The sequence below is a fragment of the Triticum urartu genome, chromosome 7 (assembly GCF_003073215.2).
Source record: "Triticum urartu cultivar G1812 chromosome 7, Tu2.1, whole genome shotgun sequence".
Taxonomy (NCBI): Eukaryota; Viridiplantae; Streptophyta; class Magnoliopsida; order Poales; family Poaceae; genus Triticum; species Triticum urartu.
In genome coordinates, this window is record NC_053028.1 from 698,572,829 (window position 1) to 698,595,167 (window position 22,339).

General features: G+C 45.6%; 1 protein-coding gene across 1 annotated transcript in view; it reads left to right on the forward strand.

The window, feature by feature from the left end:
* Positions 1–360: 360 nt before the first annotated feature.
* Positions 361–22,339, forward strand: part of LOC125519466 (G-type lectin S-receptor-like serine/threonine-protein kinase SRK) — an 87,041-nt gene continuing 65,062 nt past the window's right edge. The window contains exons 1-2 of the mRNA XM_048684265.1: positions 361–456; positions 1,201–1,352. Of these exons, the coding sequence (XP_048540222.1) occupies positions 1,212–1,352 (141 nt within the window). The 5' untranslated portion in view covers positions 361–456; positions 1,201–1,211. The remainder of the gene's footprint in view (positions 457–1,200; positions 1,353–22,339) is intronic.

Here is a 22,339-nt window from a genome sequence, read left to right on the forward strand (position 1 = left end):
GCTACTCTGGGTGATCGAGTCACAGCCAGCTGGTACACGGGTCCGGTCTCATGTTGTTAAATGTGAAGTCTTGCCTGTTTCATCTTTTTAAGTATGTCTGAATTTGGACTTGTTCACCTAATATTTCTAACACGCAACTACAAAGGATATTTTAAATTCTCGCTATATTTTAGCGCTCACCTACTGTGGTTCTTTGGCTCGACCTGTGAGAAGTGCATGCATCATCCTTATCTCAATTAGTTAAATCTGTGGCCATGTTTGTTTAGTCTTTAATTGACATCTAATTTGTCCTTGGTTACCCACCTGATATCACCCGTACTTAATGCCTCTTTTGCCTCTATATCTCCATTCCTATGCAACCCCAAGCAGCTGCTGGTAGGTGGATCCAGTCTCATCTTCTTGTGCCTCTCCTATGTTTCTTGAGTATAGCTGAATCCCCGCAGATTGATCTTCCAGGTTAGTGCTTTTGGTTCTTACTTGTCAAATTCTTTTGATAACAACCAACTGGCCTTAATTCTTGCACGCCTTCTTCCGAATTCCACCTTTGACACTTCCAGATCTGAAAAACAGATGAAATACGACCTTTTTCTCTGCGGGAAGATGAAATGAAACACGACTTGTTAACTAGCTAGTTAATTATGGATCAAATATGTACTTGCATACTAACATGTAGACATATTCTGCTACAGTAATGCTATTAACATGGGACTCCCTTTTGGCTCTTGGGCTCAGATGAGCCCGGGGTGGAACAGTAAATCTGTTAAAATAGTAAACATGTTCAAAAAATTCTGAACTTTTTTGTGGTGAAAGATGCTTGAGTGTGTGATGTCCGTGCCAAATTCAGCGCATTTGAACATCTATTTTATCTTTCTCCTTCTATTCCCGAGTCTAATTTTCATTTTATTTTCTTAAAATGCACTAAAATTTAAAATATTTTTACTTATTTTTATGAACAGTACAAGGCAACAACTTTTTATTTTGCATGCATTACTAATGCTAACATCATATTTTTTGTTGTGTTCTTGGGAATAGATTTCTAGAAGATTTTGGGCCTTGGCTTTTTATAGTATTTTTCCCAGGACCTGCAACGCTCTTGCTTGCAGGTGTATAAGCTTTAACATGATGCACATAAAATAATCTTTTAGAATTCTTAAAATGCATAAGTTGATAGTGCATAGTGTGAAATTGATTGCACATCAGATACATCATACATGGATTGTGAGGTCCTGGAGCGTATACTTGATGGAAGAGAGAATCCGAGAAATCTATCACTCGCACTTTTGAAGGATGTCACAGAAAATTTCTCGGAGGATCGAGAAATCGGCCATGGTGGATTTGCAACTGTTTATAAGGTAACATTATTGTTTACCATAAATTAGGCATATGTCATATAGAGATCACTCTTGGAATTGGTATATTGACTTGAGCAGTGTTTGAGGTAGCACTGGTAGAAAAAGGGCCTATAGTCCCGGTTCGTAAGGGCCTTTAGTCCCGGTTCCTGAACCGGGACTAAAGGGTCGGTACTAATGCCCCGACCCTTTAGTCCCGGTTCAATCCAGAACCGGGACTGATGGGCCTCCACATGGGCAGTGCGCAGAGCCCAGGCAGGAGACCCTTTGGTCCCGGTTGGTGGCACCAACCGGGACCAATAGGCATCCACGCGTCAGCATTTCTGTGACTGGGGTTTTTTGTTTTTTTTGAAGGGGGGGGGGTTTGGGGGTTTTGGGGGGTTATTTAGGTGTTTCATATATTGTGTTAGCTAGCTATAATTAATAGAGAGAAGTGTCCTCTCTTATGTCCGTGCTTGGTCGACGCTACGTACTATACATACGTATAGAGAGGACTAGACACGCTAGCTAGCTAGGAAGCAAACGAAGGAAACAGAAGATCGTCATGAACATATATGCATACAGAGAGAAGTGATATCGACCACCTCTCCTTCTCCGAGAGATTGGTCGAACAACAAGTTCTCGTATATCTATCCGACACTACCGGCTACATATATACAATAATTATCTCTTACAAATATAATCATACGGACTCATGGTTCACATAGTATTCTCCGTCTTCAGCGATCACGTGGTCAAGAAAGAATGCCGCCAATTCCTCTTGAATTGCTCGCATGCGAGCTGGTGCTAGGAGTTCATCCCGCTTCCGAAACATCTAATTTGAAGAAGGGGGTCAATACATATATATATATATGAATAAATGAAACTCAACACAGATGATGGTAATAAAATAAAATTGTGAATGTTGTTATTTACGTACTTCATATTGTTCGTCAGAGTACCCGCCCCGCTCACAGGTCGTGTGGCGGATGGACTCGCAGACGTAGTATCCACAGAAATCATTCCCTTGTTCCTGCCACAACCACTTTACAAGAAATAGAGGTCAATCAAACTGATAAGCAAGAATGCTAAATGGTATTGATGAAACTAGCGCTTGAATCACTAGCTAGGAGATGCACGGAACATGCTACTATAGTACTTACTTTCGGGTGTCTAAATTCCAGCTCCTTCGGCAGTCCCGGAACTTTTCTGGTGAATTTTCTCCAAACCTTGCCGGACAAAGAAAACAATTACTTGATATCAGGAAATGAACAAAGTTGCTGATATGGTGGATAATGATCGATTTAACTTACTTCTTGAGGATTTCAGTCACGTCCGCGTACTCCTGGGGATCTTTTCGTTTAGAGTCCAGGACAGTTACTACTCCCCGCTCAAGCCTAATCTCTAGGAGAATATAGTGGTACCTGCGCACGCATGCATAACTCATCAATTACATTACTATAACCTGGACTAATATATAAGGGAAACCGAATATGCACAAGACAGTAACACTCACTTGAAGTTGTAAGGAAAGAGTATTATATCTTTGTTTTCATTTTTTTTGAATGATCGTAGCAAGTTGGCCTCGGTATCTTCAGGACGATGTTCAACCTCAGTTGCATCTATGAGATATGTGTTAACGAACCCAATATCACCGATTTGTCTTTTCTTCAATTCGGCGATCTTCAATCTGCATAATATAGTGAGGATAATTATAAATACATGCAATGAAAGAGATGAGCTATATAGAGAGACTTAATGACAGAAGTAGTAGTACTTACAGACAGTAGCAGGTGACCGTTGTTTTATCGAGGGCCAATTGATTGAAAAACTGATAGAACTCCTCAAATGGAATAGGCAACAGTTCAATTCCAACGAGGTCATGCTCCGGTTTAACTCTCGCATACAAAGTATTCCTCCCCTCAGACTCTCTGCAGATTTTCAAGTACCAATCATGTAATCTTCGCATCATCGTTGTTAAAGATTTTTCATCTTTGACGAGAGGCTTCCCGTACTCGTATCTGTGTATCTGCACCTCCATGGGATCATAATGTACATCGTCGGGCAGGTAATCATCAACATTGCAATAACCGGGCACCATCCTCGGATCGACGATGTCGCTAGGCACCTTGAGCGGGGGGTACGATTGCTTCGCTTGTTCGCCGAGCTGGGCAATTTGTTTCCCAGCTGCTCGTCATTCTTTCAGCCTTTGATCACTGACTGTACTTCCCGACCGCTCCGCTTCGGCCCATGTCTTTGCAATAATGCGCTCATAGTTGCCTTTCGGCGGAGACTTGGGTGGTTTTGCCAGTGCAGCCAGAGTGCGCTTCACTTTCACCGGATCTACCTTCTCCTCCGGAGGTGGATGTCTCTTTGCTTTCAACCCTTGAAACCAGTCATCCACTTCGGTTCACGCGATCTTCGCGTTCTCCTCCGGGGTCCTCTCGTATGGTAACTTCTCTGGAGTCTTCAGAGAAGGACCGGATCTGTATGTCCTCCCGCCTCTGGTTGTACTGCTAGACGCCGACCGAGCAGACGGAGTGGTTGTCTTCTTTACTTGCTTAAGAGGCGGAGGAGAAGGACTACGACGCGCCGAAGCAGCTGGAGCGGCGGCAGGTCTCTTTCGCCCTTGCTGACGAGGCGGAGAAGGAGGAGGCTGGCTGCTCGGGCGCGTCGGTGCAGGCGGAGAAGGAGGCGGAGTGCCGCCACGCGCCGGAGAAGGAGCCGGCCGAGGGCCCTGATCGTCACTCGCCGGAGGAGGAGGCGGTGGAGGAGGCGGAGTGCCCTGACTTGCCGGAGGAGGAGGAGGAGGTGGAGGCGTCCAGTTCGGAAGGTTGATGAGCTCCTTCCGCCATAGGCATGGAGTCTTCAGAGCAGACCCCAGCCGAGTCTCCCCTTCACCGGTAGGGTGGTCAAGCTGGAGGTCCTCAAATCCCTCCGTTCTTTCATCCACCATCACCCTAGCATATCCTTCTGGAATCGGCCGGCAGTGAAAAGTTGCGCCGGGTTCAGTAGGATAAACAGAGCCAACAGCCGCCTTGACCTTCAAATTTATCCATTGCGTCATAAGGTGGCAATTTTGAGACTCCGTTATAGCATCCACGGGATAGCTGGCAGGAGCCGTCAAGGCATGCTCCGGCTGAAGCAGCTCGGTGGAACTAGCTACCTAATCATAGCAAGCTATCGGGAGGGGGTATATATCAACAACGACGACACTACATCTATGTCCCTCGACGACCCTCTTTCCCGATAAAAAAAAGAGGAAGAAGAAGAAAAAAAGAGGAGAAGAAAGAATAGAGGAGTTTCTCCTCTTTTTTTCTTCTTCCTCTTCTTTTTTTATCCTCTTCTTCCTCTCATGTTCGAGAGGATCGCCGAGGGGTCGGGAGGTTGCGTAGTGTCAAAGGATTCAACAAAACCATGTCTTCATCATTAGGCGAAAGTAACATGTGCATGATGGTACCAAGCTCTTCAAAGTTGTTCTGGAACGGAGTCCCAGATAGGATAATTCGCTTTTTGGTACGAAGTTCAGCAAGAGCCTTCCGAATATCGCTATTTGGAAGGCCTTTGCTGAATTCGTACCAAAAGGCGGATTATTCTATCCGGGACTCCATTCCAGAACAACTTTGCAGAACTTCGTACCAACATGCCCTGGTTACTTCCGGCTAATGAAGAAGGCATGGATTTCTTCAATACTTTGACACTAGGAAACCTCTCTCGACCCCTCGGCGATCCTCGACCCCTCGAACCCTCGACGACCCTGGAACCCTCGACCCCTAGACGACCCTGCTGGAACCCTCGACCCTCGACCCTATAGAACCCTCGAACCCTCGACCCTGAAACCCTCGACCCTTGACCCCTTAACGACCCTCGACCCTCTACCCTAGTTCCCAACCCTCGACCCCTCGGCGATCCTCGACACCCTCGTTCCCGATAAAAATTAAGAAGAAGAAGAAGAAGAAGAAGAAGAAGAAGAAGAAGAAGAAGAAAATAGAGGAGAAGAAGAAAGGAATAGCTAGAGGAGAAGATAGAAGAAAAAAAAGAAGAAAAAAAAAGAGGAGAAGAAGAAAGGAATAGTGGAGAAGAAGAGAAAATAGAATATATTCTATTTTCTCTTCTCCACCATTCCTTTCTTCTTCTCCTCTTCTTTTTCTTCTTTTTTCTTCTTCTTATTTTTTTCTCCTCTTCTTTTCCTATCCTCTTCTTCTTTCTTTCCTCTTCTTATTTTCTTCTTTCCTATCCTTCTTTTTCTAAAATTGTAACTTTTGCATATATAAAACTTTTCTAAAATTGTAACTTTTTATATAAAACTTTCCTATCGGGAGGGGGAGAAGATCGAAGAAAAAAAAGAAGAAAAAAAAGAGGAGAAGAAGAAAGGAATAGAGGAGAAGAAGAAAAAATAGAAAAAAAATTCTATTTTTTCTTCTTTCCTCTTCCTTTTCTTCCTCTCCTCTTCTTCTCCTTTTTCCTCTTCTTATTTTCCTTTTTCCTCTCCTAAATATATAAAACTTTTCTAAAAATGAAAGTAACCTAAAATGTACTAAATCAGAGAACATATATAGATAATCCTTTTCTAAATATTTAAACCTAACTTTTGCATATATGAACATATATACACAGAGAACATAAAAACATATATACATTTTTATAAAAAAGAAAAATACAAAATACAAACATATATATGAAAAAAAATCTGAAAAGAAGCAATATACACAATACATATATGCATAATATACACAGAGGCAATATACACAAGCATATATAATATATAAAAAAACAGGGGAGGGGCGCCGGCCGGACCAACGGGCAGGGCGACGGCGACGGTGACGGGCGGGGCGGGGCGACGGCGACGGGCGGGGCGGGGCGACGACGACGGGCAGGGCAGGGGCGACGGCGACAGGCGGGGCAGGGGCGACGGCGCGGGGGAGGCCGGCGACGCGGCGCGGGGCGATGGGGAGGGGGAGGCCGGCGACAGCGCAAGCAGCGACGGGGACAAGGCCTGCGGCGGCGCGGGGCGACGGCGACGGGGAGCGGGCGACGACGGGCTCGATCGGGGCGGCGACGATGACGACGAACGGCCTGGGGGCGTCGGGGGCGAATGGGAGCGGTTGGCGAAATTTTCACAAGTGCTACCTTATATACCCAAAGCAATGGTCCTGGTTCGTGGCACAAACCGTGACCAATGCCCCCCTTTGGTCGCGGTTGGTGCCACGAACCGGGACCAAAGGCCAATTTTCAGCAGCCCAAAGGGCGGGAAGCGGCGGCCTTTGGTCCCGGTTGGTGCCACCAACCGGGACCAATGGCCTTGTGCTGCCCCGCACCCAAAAATTTAGTCCCACATCGCTAGCTGAAGGGCGCCGGCACTTGTTTATAAGCGCTGGTGTGCCTCCCCATTCGAGCTCCTCTCTAATACAGGCTTTCGGGCCTAAACTTGCTACTGCCTGTGGGCCTATTGGGCCTTCTGCGGGCCTGAATCCTGTTAGTGCCATTAGGTGGCATTTTTTGGTTTTTTCTTTTTTATTTCTATATTTTTTTGGTTTTTTATTTTTTTATTTCTACTTAAAACTAAATACTTACAGTTTTTTAGTGATTTCTTTTTTCTTTTAGGTCACAAAAATTATAAACTTTCTGTTAGTGCCATTAGTTTTAAATTTTGAATAGTTTAAATTTGAATTTTTAAAAATTTGTGTGAATCACTAGTTTATGAATAACTTTACTATAAAAATAGAATTTTTTTTCTATTTATTTTTTATTTATACTTACAACTAAATACTTATAGTTTTTTAGTGATTTCTTTTTGATTTTAGGTCACAAAAATTATAAACTTTCTGTTAGTGCCATTAGTTTTAAAATTTTGAATAGTTTAAATTTGTATATTTTAAAATTTGTGTGAATCAGTAGTTTATGAATAACTTTACTATAAAAATAGAATTTTTTTTCTTTTTTGCTATTTATTTTTTATTTATACTTACAATTAAATACTTATAGTTTGATTTTAGGTCACAAAAATTATATTCTTTTTGCTATTGAAGAATATTATAGTTTTATTTTAGTTGATCATAACATAATATTTTAATTGATTGTTTTTATTTTCATAAAAGTTTTGTAGTTCATTCTGTTTGCTATTAATTCATTCTTTGAGCTAAATGACTCTCAAATTGGAAAGTATTTAAAAATGAACTCTGAAAAGGTTGAAAGTTGGCAGGGTATCATCATTTCATCCACATAGCATGTTCCAAAAAGTAGAGAGGGTTACGACAAAAACTTGATGCACTTCGTTTACAAAATGGACAATCACTTCCGGTGATCTGCCTCGCCTTTGAAATGCTTGCCTTTCTTTCGACATTGATGGTTGGTCGGAAGAAATCGACGATGGCCCAGGTACACATTCTTCCTGCATTTGTCCAAGTATATACTTTCAGTGTCATCTAAACAGTGCGTGCATGCGTGGTATCCTTTGTTTGTCTGTCCTGAAAGGTTACTGAGAGCGGGCCAATCGTTGATGGTCACGAACAGCAACGCCTTAAGGTTAAATTCCTCCTGTCTGTGCTCATCCCACGTACGTACACCGTTTCCATTCCAAAGCTGTAAAAGTTCTTCAACTAATGGCCTTAGGTACACATCAATGTCGTTGCCGGGTTGCTTAGGGCCTTGGATGAGAACTGGCATCATAATGAACTTCCGCTTCATGCACATCCAAGGAGGAAGGTTATACATACATAGAGTCACGGGCCAGGTGCTGTGATTGCTGCTCTGCTCCCCGAAAGGATTAATGCCATCCGCGCTTAAAGCAAACCATACATTCCTTGGGTCCTTTGCAAACTCATCCTAGTACTTTCTCTCGATTTTTCTCCACTGCGACCCATCAGCTGGTGCTCTCAACTTCCCATCTTTTTTTCGGTTCTCACTGTGCCATCGCATCAACTTGGCATGCTCTTCATTTTTGAACAGACGTTTCAACCGTGGTATTATAGGAGCATACCAAATCACCTTCGCAGGAACCCTCTTCTTGGGGGGCTCGCCGTCAACATCACCAGGGTCATCTCGTCTGATCTTATACCACAATGCACCGCATACCGGGCATGCGTTCAGATCCTTGTATGCACCGCGGTAGAGGATGCAGTCATTAGGGCATGCATGTATCTTCTCCACCTCCAATCCTAGAGGGCATACGACCTTCTTTGTTGCGTATGTACTGTCGGGCAATTCGTTATCCTTTGGAAGCTTCTTCTTCAATATTTTCAGTAGCTTCTCAAATCCTTTGTCAGCCACAGCATTCTCTGCCTTCCACTGCAGCAATTCCAGTACAGTACCGAGCTTTGTGTTGCCATCTTCGCAATTGGGGTATAACCCTTTTTTGTGATCCTCTAACATGCGATAGAACTACAGCTTCTCCTTTTGACTAATGCATTGCGTCCTTGCATCGACAATGACCCGGCGGAGATCATCATCATCGGGCACATCGTCTGGTTCCTCTTGATCTTCACCAGCTCCCCCCGTTGCAGCATCACCGTATTCAGGGGGCACATAGTTGTCATCGTACTCTTCTTCTTCGCCGTCTTCCATCATAACCCCTATTTCTCCGTGCCTCGTCCAAACATTATAGTGTGGCATGAAACCCTTGTAAAGCAGGTGGGAGTGAAGGATTTTCCGGTTAGAGTAAGACCTCGTATTCCCACATTCAGTGCATGGACAACACATAAAACCATTCTACTTGTTTGCCTCAGCCGCATCGAGAAACTCATGCACGCCCTTAATGTACTCGCGGGTGTGTCTGTCACCGTACATCCATTGCCGGTTCATCTGCGTGCATTATATATAATTAAGTGTCCAAATTAATAGAAGTTCATCATCACATTAAAACCAAAGTGCATACATAGTTCTCATCTAACAACATATAGCTCTCCAGAGCATCTAATTAATTAAACCATACATTGAAACTATGTAAAACATTTCAATGCGAAAACAAATGCGATCATAATCGCAACCAAGGTAACAATTGATCCAACGGCATAATGATACCAAGCCTCGGTATGAATGGCATATTTTCTAATCTTTCTAATCTTCAAGCGCATTGCATCCATCTTGATCTTGTGATCATCGACGACATCCGCAACATGCAACTCCAATATCATCTTCTCCTCCTCAATTTTTTATATTTTTTCCTTCAACAAATTGTTTTCTTCTTCAACTACATTTAACCTCTCGACAATAGGGTCGGTTGGCATTTCTGATTCACATACATCCTAGATAAATAAAATCTATGTCACGTTGGTCGGCATAATTTTCATAAACAATAAATGAACCAATAGTTATAAAGATAATATACATACCACATCCGAATCATAGATAGGACGAGGGCCGACGGGGGCGGATACCAAAACCATCGCACTATATAAGATGCAATAATAAATGTAAGAAAATGATACAAGTATCTATCTAAACATACAAGTAAGAATATTTTTCCTTTCAGAAAGAAGATAAGAACAAGAGGCTCACCACGGTGGTTTCGGTGATGAGATCGGCGCGGGTGATCGACGGCGGTGAAGACGGGGATGGGGCGTGACGGACCGCTAAATCTAGACAAATCTCGAGGAAAATGGAGCTTGGAGGTCGAGCTTCGAGAGGAGAAAGCTTAAGTAGTGTGGCTCGGGCATTCCATCGAACACCTCATGTGCATAGGAGGTGAGCTAGAGCACCACAAAGCCCTCTCCCCCTCGGCCAGAAAAAACAGAGCACTATGCTCTGCTCTTGCGCGAGGGGGTATATATAGGCACCTCATTGGTCCCGGTTGGTGGCATGAACCGGGACTAAAGGGGAGCCTTTGGTCCCGGTTCAAGCCACCAACCGGGACCAATGAGGTGGTGGGCCAGGAGCGAGGCCCATTGGTCCGGGTTCGTCCCACCAACCGGGACCAAAAGGTCCAGATGAACCGGGACCAATGGCCCACATGGCCTGGCCGTCCCCCTGGGCTCACGAACCAGGACCAATGCCCACATTGGTCCATGTTCTAGACTGAACCGGGACTAATGGGCTGACCCGGCCTGGACCAAAGCCCTGTTTTCTACTAGTGTAGCCAAACTTTGTTGATGCTCGATGTTGCAACCTAGTAAGAACATTCTCTAAAAAAACCTAGTAAAAATATCACTATATACAGATGTTACATACCTGTTCAAGATACCACTTGATTTTTATTAAAGAGCATACCTGGTGCTGAAAGCTCCCACACAAGCTGGGATATGGGAAAGGGCATTTCCCTTCCCTTCAAGAAAAAAAGACACCACTTTATTTTTATGGTATATACTCCTATATATTGAAGCCAGTCAATCAGGCAGATACTTTCTGTGGTATATTACGAAATTTGGTTTGTAGGATAGAGAATTAACAGCCGCCGGCAGAAGTTGCTCACGTCTTGTTGATATCACCCCCATCTATTCATTCACCCCCACCCCACGCTGGCGACAGGTGAACCCTAGCCCCCTTCTCCTCCAGCTCCTCTCCCCACTCTCTTCCCATGCCGCCGCCGCCCGCGCGGTGCTGCCGGCGGCGGGCTGGTCTTTCCCCGGGCGCGGGGGCTCCTCCTGGCGGTGGTGTGGCTCGGCCGGCGGAGGTCTGGCTCACTGGGGTGGTTCCCGTGGGCCTCAGGTGCCTTAGGTGTAGCCGTTGGCTGCGGGGTGGCGCGGTAGTGCGGGGGCTCGGCCGGCGGCGCCTGCTAGGCCCAGATCTGTGCCCTTGGAGACCCATCTGGGCTCGGGCAGGCTGGCGGCTCTCTGCCCGGCGGCGAGGCTCCCTGGAGTTCGAGTTGGGGCGGCAGCGGTCTCTGGGCAGTGGCGGCGTTGGCACCTGGTGTGCTGCAGCGTGGCGGGGGACTTTGCGGGCCCATCTGGGCCACCGGTGGCCTGGGTGCGGTCGGGCCGGTGGTGGCCTAGTTTGTCCCAGATGCCGCGTCCGGTCAGATTCTTCTCCGGCGGTGGAGATAGTCCCCTCCAGCTCGGCTGCTTTGCTGGTGCCCCCGGGTATATTGTTCCCTTTTTCCTCCTTTTGGCCTCGTGCCAATGGCCTCAGGTTGGCGATGAGGTGGATTCCAGGACCGTGGTGGTGCACGTTGGTGGGCGGTTGGTTTGGTGGAGCACTCGGATCGTTCGGGGTGGCGAGGGTTGGGGGTCGGGAGAAATCCCTGTTGGCTCGTTCGGCACCGATTTGGTGATGCCTGCGGGCGCCGTCGTTCCTTCCTAAAGGGCTTCAGGTATAACCCCCTCCTCACTGCCCTTCGCATACTGGGGGAAACCCTAGGACCACTAGTAGAAAACAGGGCTTTGGTCACAGCTCAATATACACATTAGTCCCGGTTGCATTACGAACCGGGACTAATGTGAGCATTAGTCTCGGTTCGAGCGGCTAAAGGCACAAGTCCCGGTTCAAATGAGACCCTTAGTCCCGGTTTGAGACACGAACCGGGACTAAAGGGCATCGCACCCATTGGTGCCGGTTCGTGTCTCAAACCGGGACTAAAGATAGTCCCGGTTCGTGTCTCAAACCAGGACTAAAGATAGTCCAGGTTCGTGTCTCAAACCGGGACTAAAGGGGTTCGTGTATCAAACTCTACCCCCACCCCCACCCCCCCGTTTTGCAATATTTTAGAATCCTCAAATTGTAAAAGGAAAAAAGATATGCTCAAATTTATGTTTTTTGAATTTTGGTTAAATCTGGTCAAACCGTGGTCAAACAACTTATTCAAGAAATATTAGTGTTACTAAATAATTATGCAAGAATATTAGTGTTACTAAATAATTATTTTAGTTTTTTGAAATTTGGTCAAACTGTGGTCAAACTATGGCCAAACTATTTATTCAAGAAATATTAGGGTTACTACATAATTATTGTTTTTTAGAATAATAGTTTCAAACTCAAACAGTGAAACGTGTGACTTCATGCTCAAGCTAAACTTTAATAGGATTGACATCTTACTATTGTTAGGAAAACAACAAGTGCAGACTTGGAAACGAGGGGGAATAGAACCCGTAAGTTAAGCATGCTCAGGCTAGAGTAGTGAGAGGATGGGTGACCGGCCGGGAAGTAAGATGATTTGGAATGATGAGAGGTGATTAGAAATTAGAGGTTAAATTGAGCAGTGATGAGGGGTGATTAGAGATTAAATTGTGAAATAATTCAGAAATTTGAAAATCAGGAAAAAAATTATTTAAAAAATCATAAAATTTCCTTTTGTCCCGGTTGGTGTTACCAATCGGGACTAAAGGTGGAACTCCAGACAGCGGCCACGTGGAGGGCCTTTAGTCCCGATTCATATAAGAACCGGGACTAGGGGGGGGGGCTTTAGTACCGACCCTTTAGTCCCGGTTCCAGAACCGAGACTAAAGGCCCTCTAGAACCGGGACTAAAGGGCCTTTTTCTACTAGTGGACTTGCCCGGGCGGCAGCGGCGTCGTCGTCACTTTCCTTCTTGAAGGTGTTGCTCGGTCAACGCTTTGGTGTTCTTGGAGTGTGGTGGGAAATCTTGGGGGGGGGGGGGGGGGGGGGGGAGCAGTTGCCGATCTTCTTTGTTTCGTCAAGCTGCCAGTGTCGGCATTTGTTTTTCTTTCTCTCTTTTGGGCATGGTTGTGGTGCGGCCCCCTGTGGTTGCTTTATAATATAAAGCAGGGGGAAACCCTTTATCGTCATTTCTAGGATAGAGACAGTGTGTCGCTTTGAGAGTAAGAATAGATGGATGAACACATGTATTAGTTGGGAAAATGTGTGCCTCCTTAAGTTGACTAGGGAGTCTCATATTTTTCTCATCATTTGCCTCCTTAATTTTACTAGGAGTTTCATATTTTTCGTAGCATGTGCGAATGATCGAGCTGAGTGTAATTTGTTTCCATTGAGTTTGAATACTTTGCGCCCTGTCGGGAAAAAAATGTCCACTAAGTGTTGTATACCGAACTTTCAGTACTATCTTCCACGCACTACATCTTCAAATTCAGCTAAATACTTTTTAAATGCTTACGAGAGAAGTTAAACAGGGAGTGCTCTCTAATGGGAACATTGCGGTAAAAAGGATAAAAAGCAGTCATTCAATCAAGGAGACGTCATTTTATCATGAAGTTGGCAGCCTGTTGAACATTGAACATGAAAATGTCATACGATTTCTTGGCTTCTGTGCTAGCACAGATCAGATAGCAATAAAAGTTCGAGGATCTAAAGAGCATATTTACGCCGAGGTACGAGAAAGACTACTCTGTTTTGAGTATATCAACAACGGAAGCCTGAGAAAATATATTACGGGTATGTCATTTGTGGATGTGATACAACTCTTTTGTTGTTGTTGAAAAGATACAACTCTTATCTTTACCTATTTGTCCGTTTCCTTTTTAACTTCCGTTTGATGTGTTTTACCCACAGTTAAGAAATGAGATATACTGGAAAACAATGTCAAGGGTCACTAATTGTGCAATCTAGCATGCATCAATTGAATGTTTGAAACTTTCGTGGCTGAATGCTACTTTTCCATTATGCAGATGAATTAAGGGGACTTGAATGGAAAACACGTTATGAAATAATTAGAGGCATTTGTGAAGGTTTGTACCATCTGCACCACGAAAAGAAAATATATCATATGGATATGAAACCGGAGAATATACTGCTAGATAATGATATGGTTCCGAAAATCACTGATTTTGGTTTATCGAGACTCGATGAAAAGTCACAAACCATGAGTGAAGTCCGTCTTGGATCACTGTAAGCCATGCATCAAAATATCAGACTTCCCTGACATTTACTCTCACATTTTCTGATGTTATAATGCATTGAAATACTGGCCTTTTATGTAGAGGATACTTTGCTCCAGAATACCTATTGCAGGGGAAAAAATCATTCAAATCAGACATGTACAGTTTGGGAGTTATAATTATTGAACTAGTGACAGGACAAAAGGTGATCCCCAAGAATAAAAACAATGTAAGTGGTTTTTATCTCACCCTGCATGCAAGCTCTACTTAGAATTGTCCTAACTGTCTACCTGCCATATTTGTTTCTATTTTAATAATCGTACTTAATTTGAATTTTATAGTGTTGTATGGCATATGTACATAACCAGTTAAATAATACATATTGGACGAGAAGTACAAGCCATGTGATGGTCTTTCTCAAACAATATACACAAAGACATGAAAGTAAACTCTTTACAAATTGTGATATTGACTTACACATTAGTTGTATGACGATCTCGGAAATTGATTCTGATAGATGATAGCATCATGGGATGGCTCTAAACGTTTATATTTCAGCCATGTGGACCCCAACTCACCTGCCATGTCTTTTCCTAACTTCCCGGACTTTCTAAATCATGTCTAATATACCACTCTAGTTTATTTATATGTGACATTCACGGGTTTAGGAAATACCCACACACACATGCTTGTTTTCCTCCTAGAGAACACAAGTTGTGAGCGTTGTTTATTTTGTTATGAAACCGCATCAAGAGGGTAAGGAGCTCCTGCACATTCATATATAAGGAAGACTGACCCGGTTTAGAAAGAAAGCTAGGCCCGAAACCATATACTTCCTCCGTTCCTAAATATAAGTCTTTTTAGAGATTCCAACAAGTGACTACATACAGAGCAAAGTGAGTGAATCTACACTCTAAAATATGTCTAAATACATCCATATGTTGTAGTCCATTTGAAATGTCTAAAAAAACTTATATTTAGGAACGGAGGAAGTAGAATGTGGTTGATTAAAGGACGACCATGCAAAACCCTCGCAAACGAGACAAACCCCGTAGCTAAACTAGGCCATGAGCGTCACCCAGCCAGCCCAGTCCCCGCGGCCGCCGTGCTCGCCTCCCCGTCATTTAATTGCAGAACGCATGAGGAGATTAGAGAGAGAGAGAGACTAGTAGGTTAGATGGCTGGGTGTGGGTGGCATTGGCTACTGACTTGGCATGTCCAGTCAGCTTTGACTCTGGTCAAAACCGTTTGACCAGTCTAAAACCAAGACAAGGGTTGTGTTTTGAACCATGTGGTAGGTTTAGGGTGTAATTCGAATAGTTTTGGAGTTGAGGGCTGTAAATCAAACTGGATGGTTAGTTGGAGGTTGAAATGTGGACTTTTCTCTCTCTGCAAAATACAAACACTAGCAACCCAACGTCCCCAGCTTTTGCTGAGTCGTTCATGCCCTCTTGAAGTTAGACAACGCCATCACTGGTCCAAGCTGATCTCCACCGCCGAAGTTGATTGTCATCTGCAGTGAGTTGTGAGCGAGTTCTTTTACAGTGCCTTCAAGAAAACAACACACATGCACAATTGTTCCTGAAATAGGCTTTCCCTTCGCTTTATAAAGAAAGCCACCATATCGTCCATACAACAAGTTCAAGTGCTCTAAAATAAAATATTCTGCTAGGGTATCAACACAAACACACCCAAGGAATTCACAAGATAAATAAGAAAAAGGACCACCAAGTGGCTGAAGCCTCAGGGGACCTGCCGTGAGGCAAGTCGATGAGAAGCAACATTCATCACATCCACCATGAGGCCCAGCCAATCGTGATCTCACTGTCTAGATAACGGGTGCCAATGTCTAGACAAACGGGTGACTGTGTTTTGCAAAAATGCAAGGAATTTGAAAATTGAGTTAGAGGCCCGCCTATGGCGCTGGTCTCTCTACCGATGAGTGGATCGTGCACTGCGCCCTTGAAGCCTCCTTTATGGAGATCTTCAAGGGTGAGGAGCTCTTCTGGCAGCGTAGGGGGGGGGTGCAGAATTGGCTCCTGAAAGGGGACGCTTATACCGGCTATTTCTAGGCAATGCCTGGCATTGGAAATGCACCCTCCCTTGTTTGTGGGGGTGGAAATGTCCTCCTTGAGCAGCCAAGAAATTTTACATCCCCCATCTACTCCCCTTCTTTAAGGAGCTCTTCACGCGGTACCCCGTTATGGGGTTTCCTTGTCAAATGACTATTGGCTAGTGGCGGCCAAAGTTTCCGCGATTGAGAATGGGGAGCTGACACTACCATTATTGCCGGAGGAGGTGGGTAGAGCAGTTTTAGCCTTGAAGGCTATTTCAGAGACTAGCCCCATTGGCCTGTCAGTGGCCTTTTTCTAGAAAATCTGGCCACAACTTTAGCCTGTGATCATGCCCATGTTCCATAAATTCTATATTGGGACTCTTGACATGGCGCGCATGAACTTTGGTGTAATTACATTGACCGCAAAAATAGTTGGTGTCATTGTCAAAACCGGTAGACCTCGGGTAGGGGGCCTGAGCTGCTTGATTGGATCAATGGTAACAAGAGAAAGAACACACGGCGTTTACCTAGGTTCAGTCCCTCTCTATGAAGGTAAAACCCTATGTCCTGCTCTTGCTTATAATATGAATGTATCAAAGTACATAGTTGATCTACCTCGAGATTGTGAGTTGTGGCCTAAACCCTAGGGGTATGATGATGACGAATGTATGGATGATCTCTACGGACTAAACCCTATAGATTATGTAGGCACTAGGGGTACCTAGGGTTACATATGGTCGGTTCCCATCTAAGGTTTTGCATGCCAAATCTAATTAGATATGCTTGAAGTACATGGAAAGTCCTCGGTCGCCGCATAATGAAGGCCTCTAGAGTCTCCCTCCTTGATGGGCTGGTGGACCGGCCCATACATCAGTCTAGCTGGGCTAGGACCCCCTAGTCGAGGACGTTGTCAGTTCGGGTGACGGATATTCGACCCTTTAGGCTGATTACGATGATTAATGCCCTAGCTAATTTTTGCCAAGGTATGTGCAACACGCTTTGCACGGGTGGTAGAGCGACTCTCACACCCTTAGCAGTTTGCATTCCCGAAGGGTTGTTGTATGTCTGATGGGATACTGGTCTTTCATGAGATACTCCATGACGTTAGGAGAAGCCACCATAAAGGCATCTTCCTCAAGCTTGATTTCCAAAAGGAATACGCCCACCTTGATTGGTCCTTCTTCCACTTGGTGCTTGAGCGAAGGGGGTTCGATGACCGGTAGTGCTCATGGATCATCAAGTTAGTCCAAAGTCCGGTGTAGCAACACGATGATCATTATTAACGGGGAGATGGGCCCCTTCTCTAGCTCGTCGTGGGGGGTGAGGTACATGGACCCTATTTCCCCTCTCCTCTTCAACCTTGTGGTCGATGCCCTGGCAGCCATTTTGGACAAAGATAGAATGGCCCGGCACATCTCGGGGGTGGTTGGGCATCTTATTCTTGGGGGTGGAGTCATGCATCTTCTGTATGTGGATGATACCATGATTATGGTGGAGGGCTCGGATCTTGACATCGTCAATCTCAAGTTCCTCCTCTATTTTGAAGCCATGTGGTGGTTTTAGGGTACTCTAAGGCCAAGTAGCGGGGGATAGTGGACTAATTGAATTGCATATTGTCCACATTCCCCATTGCATACCTGAGTATGCCGCTATCTGACTCGAGGGTTTCGTGGAATGAGTTGAACTGCTTATGGAGCGGGTCGCGTCTAGGGCGGAACCTTGGTGCGGTAATTTTAAATCCAAAGCGAGTAAAACCGTCCTGATTGATTCCATCCTCTATAGAGTCCCCATGTATATGATGGGGTTGTATATCCTACTGGAAAGGGTGCATAGCTTGTTTGATAAAGACCTCTTCTGATTCTTCTGGCGGGCGATAGATAGCCGACAAAAATACCATATCACTACTAGGGAAAAGCCTAGCAGCAGCGCGGGTTTTAGGCCTATCAGTAGCACGGGACGATGCGCTACTGATAAGGCGCTACAGCTAACGTGTAGCCGTAGCGCCTGTCATCCCACGCTATTGCTATACATGGATAGCAGTAGAGCGCTTTGGTGAAGAGCGCTGCTGATAATATCTGCAGCGCTTTTTACAGGGAGGCGCTACTGGTAAGGCGGCGCTACTGCTAACTTTGTTCCCCTCGCTACTACTAGTTTTATTAGTTTTTTTTCTGCATATTTATTTTGTATTTGAATAGGCTTTATACAATAATCTTTAGCATATCATACACATACAAATGTAATCATAGCATATACATACAACTAGTCTCATCAAATCATGTCATCATCATAATCATCATCCAACACAAAGTGGTCTCTCGTCATCATCTCGAAAATAGCGATACAGGTCTCGATTACTTGCAACTACATCATCATCCATCTAAACAATGATAAACGCGAGAAGAGCTATCACTTTGAGTGAGAGCGGAACTATGCAGTACATGAGTTCGTATCCCTCTCTCGCATTAGCATGAACCTAAACTAACTACTGCCTGTCGCTCAGAAACCAGAAACCGGTACACATGGGCCTGACACTCCGGCCACTCGTCGTATATATACTCCTGACGTAGCACTTCTTCGCCATCGATGATCTATGCACCTGCATCGTCACATGAGTCGATGATATGCAACATATCTAGTTGAGCAACAGAAAGAGACAGACTTGGCAAAATAGAAGCAACATATCATAAGCATAAATAACAAAGTTGATCGTACCCAAAATGCCCTAACTAGAGTGATCGTCGCTAGTCGAGGAGGACGGTTTAATTACGTCACAAATAAAGTTTCATCGTGCATAACTCAAAGTTTCGTCATAGAGAAAGTATGGACTAAACGAACACATTGTCATATACCGACAATCACTCCAACATGTCGTGCCATCCATCCAAGTCAGGGAGATAGTCCCCGAGCCTAGTGAAAGGCTTCAGGTCGAGACGCTGAGAGGCTACTCGTGTTCGGACGTCTTCCCGCGACATTTGTCCAGCTTCGTAGAACATCCCTATTTTTCCGACGACCTCCTTCATGATGATTTGTGCAAGTTCGCGCTGGATGTGATAGAACTCAGCTCGAAGTCGGTGATCCTCGATATCTCCTACGTTCTTTGCCCATTGCAGAATATGGGCATCGCCGGATGTAGGTGACATGCAAAGGTTCTGGTGATCCCGTCTGTACTCCAGCATGTGGTGTAGGATATAGAATCCATCATTAAGAGAATCACTCGGTTGCTGGATGCAGCAGAAGTCGGTCTTATGGCCGAAGGCGAGCCTCCCGCCCCTTCTCTTCTTGTCCTGGACCTCTCCACCCCGTGGTTCATAGTAAAACATAGCACTGTCGAGAACATCCTTGATGTGGGTGCAATCCTTTTTGTTAATGTTCTTCGATGAGTCCAAGTAAAGAGCATGGGAGTATCAGGGGTAGAGGATGATGAGGACGGCGCGCCCGCTGCTGCGCAAAATAAATACACCTCAAATTAATTAGCCTCCACCGTGCAAATGAATGATTGAAATCGAAGGAAGGAAATCCGCGCGGATGACTTACAGGGGATGATAAGGCACGAGAATCGCCTCCTTGTCCTTATTGGCGAGCATGAAATTGACGATGTATTCCGTCGCGTATTCACGGTGCTTTGCGCAGACTTCCAAGAAGCCCTCATGCATGAAGTACGAGTAAGTGACACAGATATGAGGTATCTGCTCAACCCCGATGATGTAGTTCATGTGCAAGGCATAAAGGCAGACAAACATAAAATCCAGCTTCTTCACGTGAAACATGTCGAATATGTAATCGAATCGAAGGAAGAACTTATCCGCGGGGAAGAAGTCGACGTACGACGATTGCCGCGGAACGTTAACCACGTAGAGTGGGTATCCTGGATCTTTTGAGGCGATGATGCCTTTCTCTATCCGCAGCACATCGTCATGAAGTCTCCTTAGATCGCCGAATCTGGCCCCTAGCGCTGCTGCAGGTAGGATTGGTTGACCGGGGATATGCAATTTATCCGCATCGGGGATATCTGTACGGTCTTGAACCCGAGGCTGCTGAGGTGGCTGGATCATAGAATCAGCTTTCTTGCCTTTCTTTGGTCTCTTCCTAGGCTTCTTTGCCAGAAGGTCGTCTATAATACGTTGAGCCTCTGAGGTGGCAATTCAGGCACCGACTCATGACGCTCAAACACTGAGTAGGCGCCAGTATAGACATACTGTTGAGTGCCATCCTCATCCTCGTCCTCGTCCTCATCCATGGCGACGTCATCAGCGACTAATGGAGCCTCTTCCTTACCCCATCCGCTATCACCCAACCCGACACCCGACGCTAATTGGGTAGGTGGGGTGTTGATGTTCATACCTTGCTGAGGCTGCGTGCTCGTGGGTGTGCTCCCGACCGCCTCCAGACGAAGCAGACTCTTTGGCCACAACAGGACCCACCCATTGCAACAATAACCAAGCTGCCACGGGGTCTCATCGCCATCCCCCCTAGTACCAGAGGAGGCAAATTCTCGTGGCCCAGTTTGACACTGGCCATGGAAACCTTGAAGACGTTCGGGGGGATCGGTCGGCTGTGGAACAATGGTTCTTTCGGGTTCATTATCGTCGCCTTCCCCACGTCCACCTTCTGGTCGCTGATGATGTACAATATGGTGCAAGGGGTTTTGTCGGCCTGCAAAGAAAAGTCTGCGACGTGCGACATCCGAAAAGCAATGAAAACGGGAGATTATACATTTATTAAAGGGGGCCGGTGTGACAGATACCGTGAGGGCGTCGAGCTCAGCCAAAGACGAAGCACCGCCGAGCACGTCCGGTGCGAGAGCCAGTGCGGGAGCAGGTGCTGGTTCAGCGCTAGTCGAGCTGCTCCCCAAGAAGTCAGCAAGGGAAAAGTCCGCTGCATTTTTTTCTGGATTTTGCCACGTCCAATTGAAAACGGCCGAAACCAAGAAAGTAGACATATCTACAACCATCTGTTTTTGCGGCAGCTACAACTGTTACGACTGTGTGAGATGATTTCTTCTCAACCGCAATCTCAACCTTCTTGTCGATGTTTTCTTCGGTTAACCTCCGTCTTTCCTTTCTCTCCTCCGTGGTCTCACTATAGTACTTCTTCCACGTGGCGCCATCTCCGACACCGTGCACGCATCCATATGACGGTCGAGTATCCACCGGGAGTTGTTTCAATATGTTCAACGCCCGGTTGAATGAAGTGTCCCACTTGGGCCTCGCCAACGCCTTAGACGGCGAGTCGCTCTCGGCCGCAATCCTGTGCTGCTCTCTCTGCAAAAGGCACAAGGATCGTTTACAAATATGCATGACTAACGTGTAGTCGAATTGATCAGAAACTAAAATTACCAGCAGTCTCATGAACTCCGTCGTGAGCGTGTTCGTCTCGAAAACCTTCTTCACTGGGTCCCAACGGTGCTGGGCCCTGAGGACGTCAGGCTCCCGCGGGACGGTGAACTCCGCCATGGGGTCTAGGATGCCCAGACTCGCGGCTTTCGCGTCCTCCTTGGCCCATATGGATCTCTTCCCGCCGTAACCACGGCTTCCGAGGTGGTGGCACCTACTGTTCCTCTGTTGAAACCCCTTCATGTACTTCGACTTTTTTTGGCATCTTCGGCCTCGCAAGCCGCCTTGAATATTTCAAATTGTTCTGCCGTGATTGTCGGATTATCCTTTACAATCTTGGAGTAGGGTTCCTTTTTGTCGATCTTTGCTTTCACCCTTGCTTTCCAGGCGGCCAACGCGTCGCTAAACTTGGACATGGCGTGTTTGTTTATCTTCTTCATTGCCGGGTCCTTATCAGGATCTTTATAATCCTTTTCATTCCAGCCCAGGAACAAGAATATCTGGTGCAACTTCTTTAGGAGGGAGGGCCTCATATTATCTATAGTTTCTCATCGTTGATGGTGGCGGTTGTCCGTACGATGCAGCCTATTTGATTGCCATAGCACGCGCGCGCTTCCTCGGGCACAGTTGGCTCAAAATTGCCGTCGTCCACCGACGTGACCACCAGTCTAGTAGTCCTGAGTTTGTTAGGAAGTCGTTGCCTCTTTGCTTTCGGTTCTATACCGACTCCGCTCCCCGAGGCAGTCTCAGCGCCGGTCTCGATGCCAGTCTGAATCTCAGCGTCGGTCTCAGTCTCAGCACCGGTCTGTGTTGGAAATATGCCCTAGAGGCAATAATAAATTGATTATTATTATATTTCCTTGTTCATGATAATCGATTATTATCCATGCTAGAATTGTAT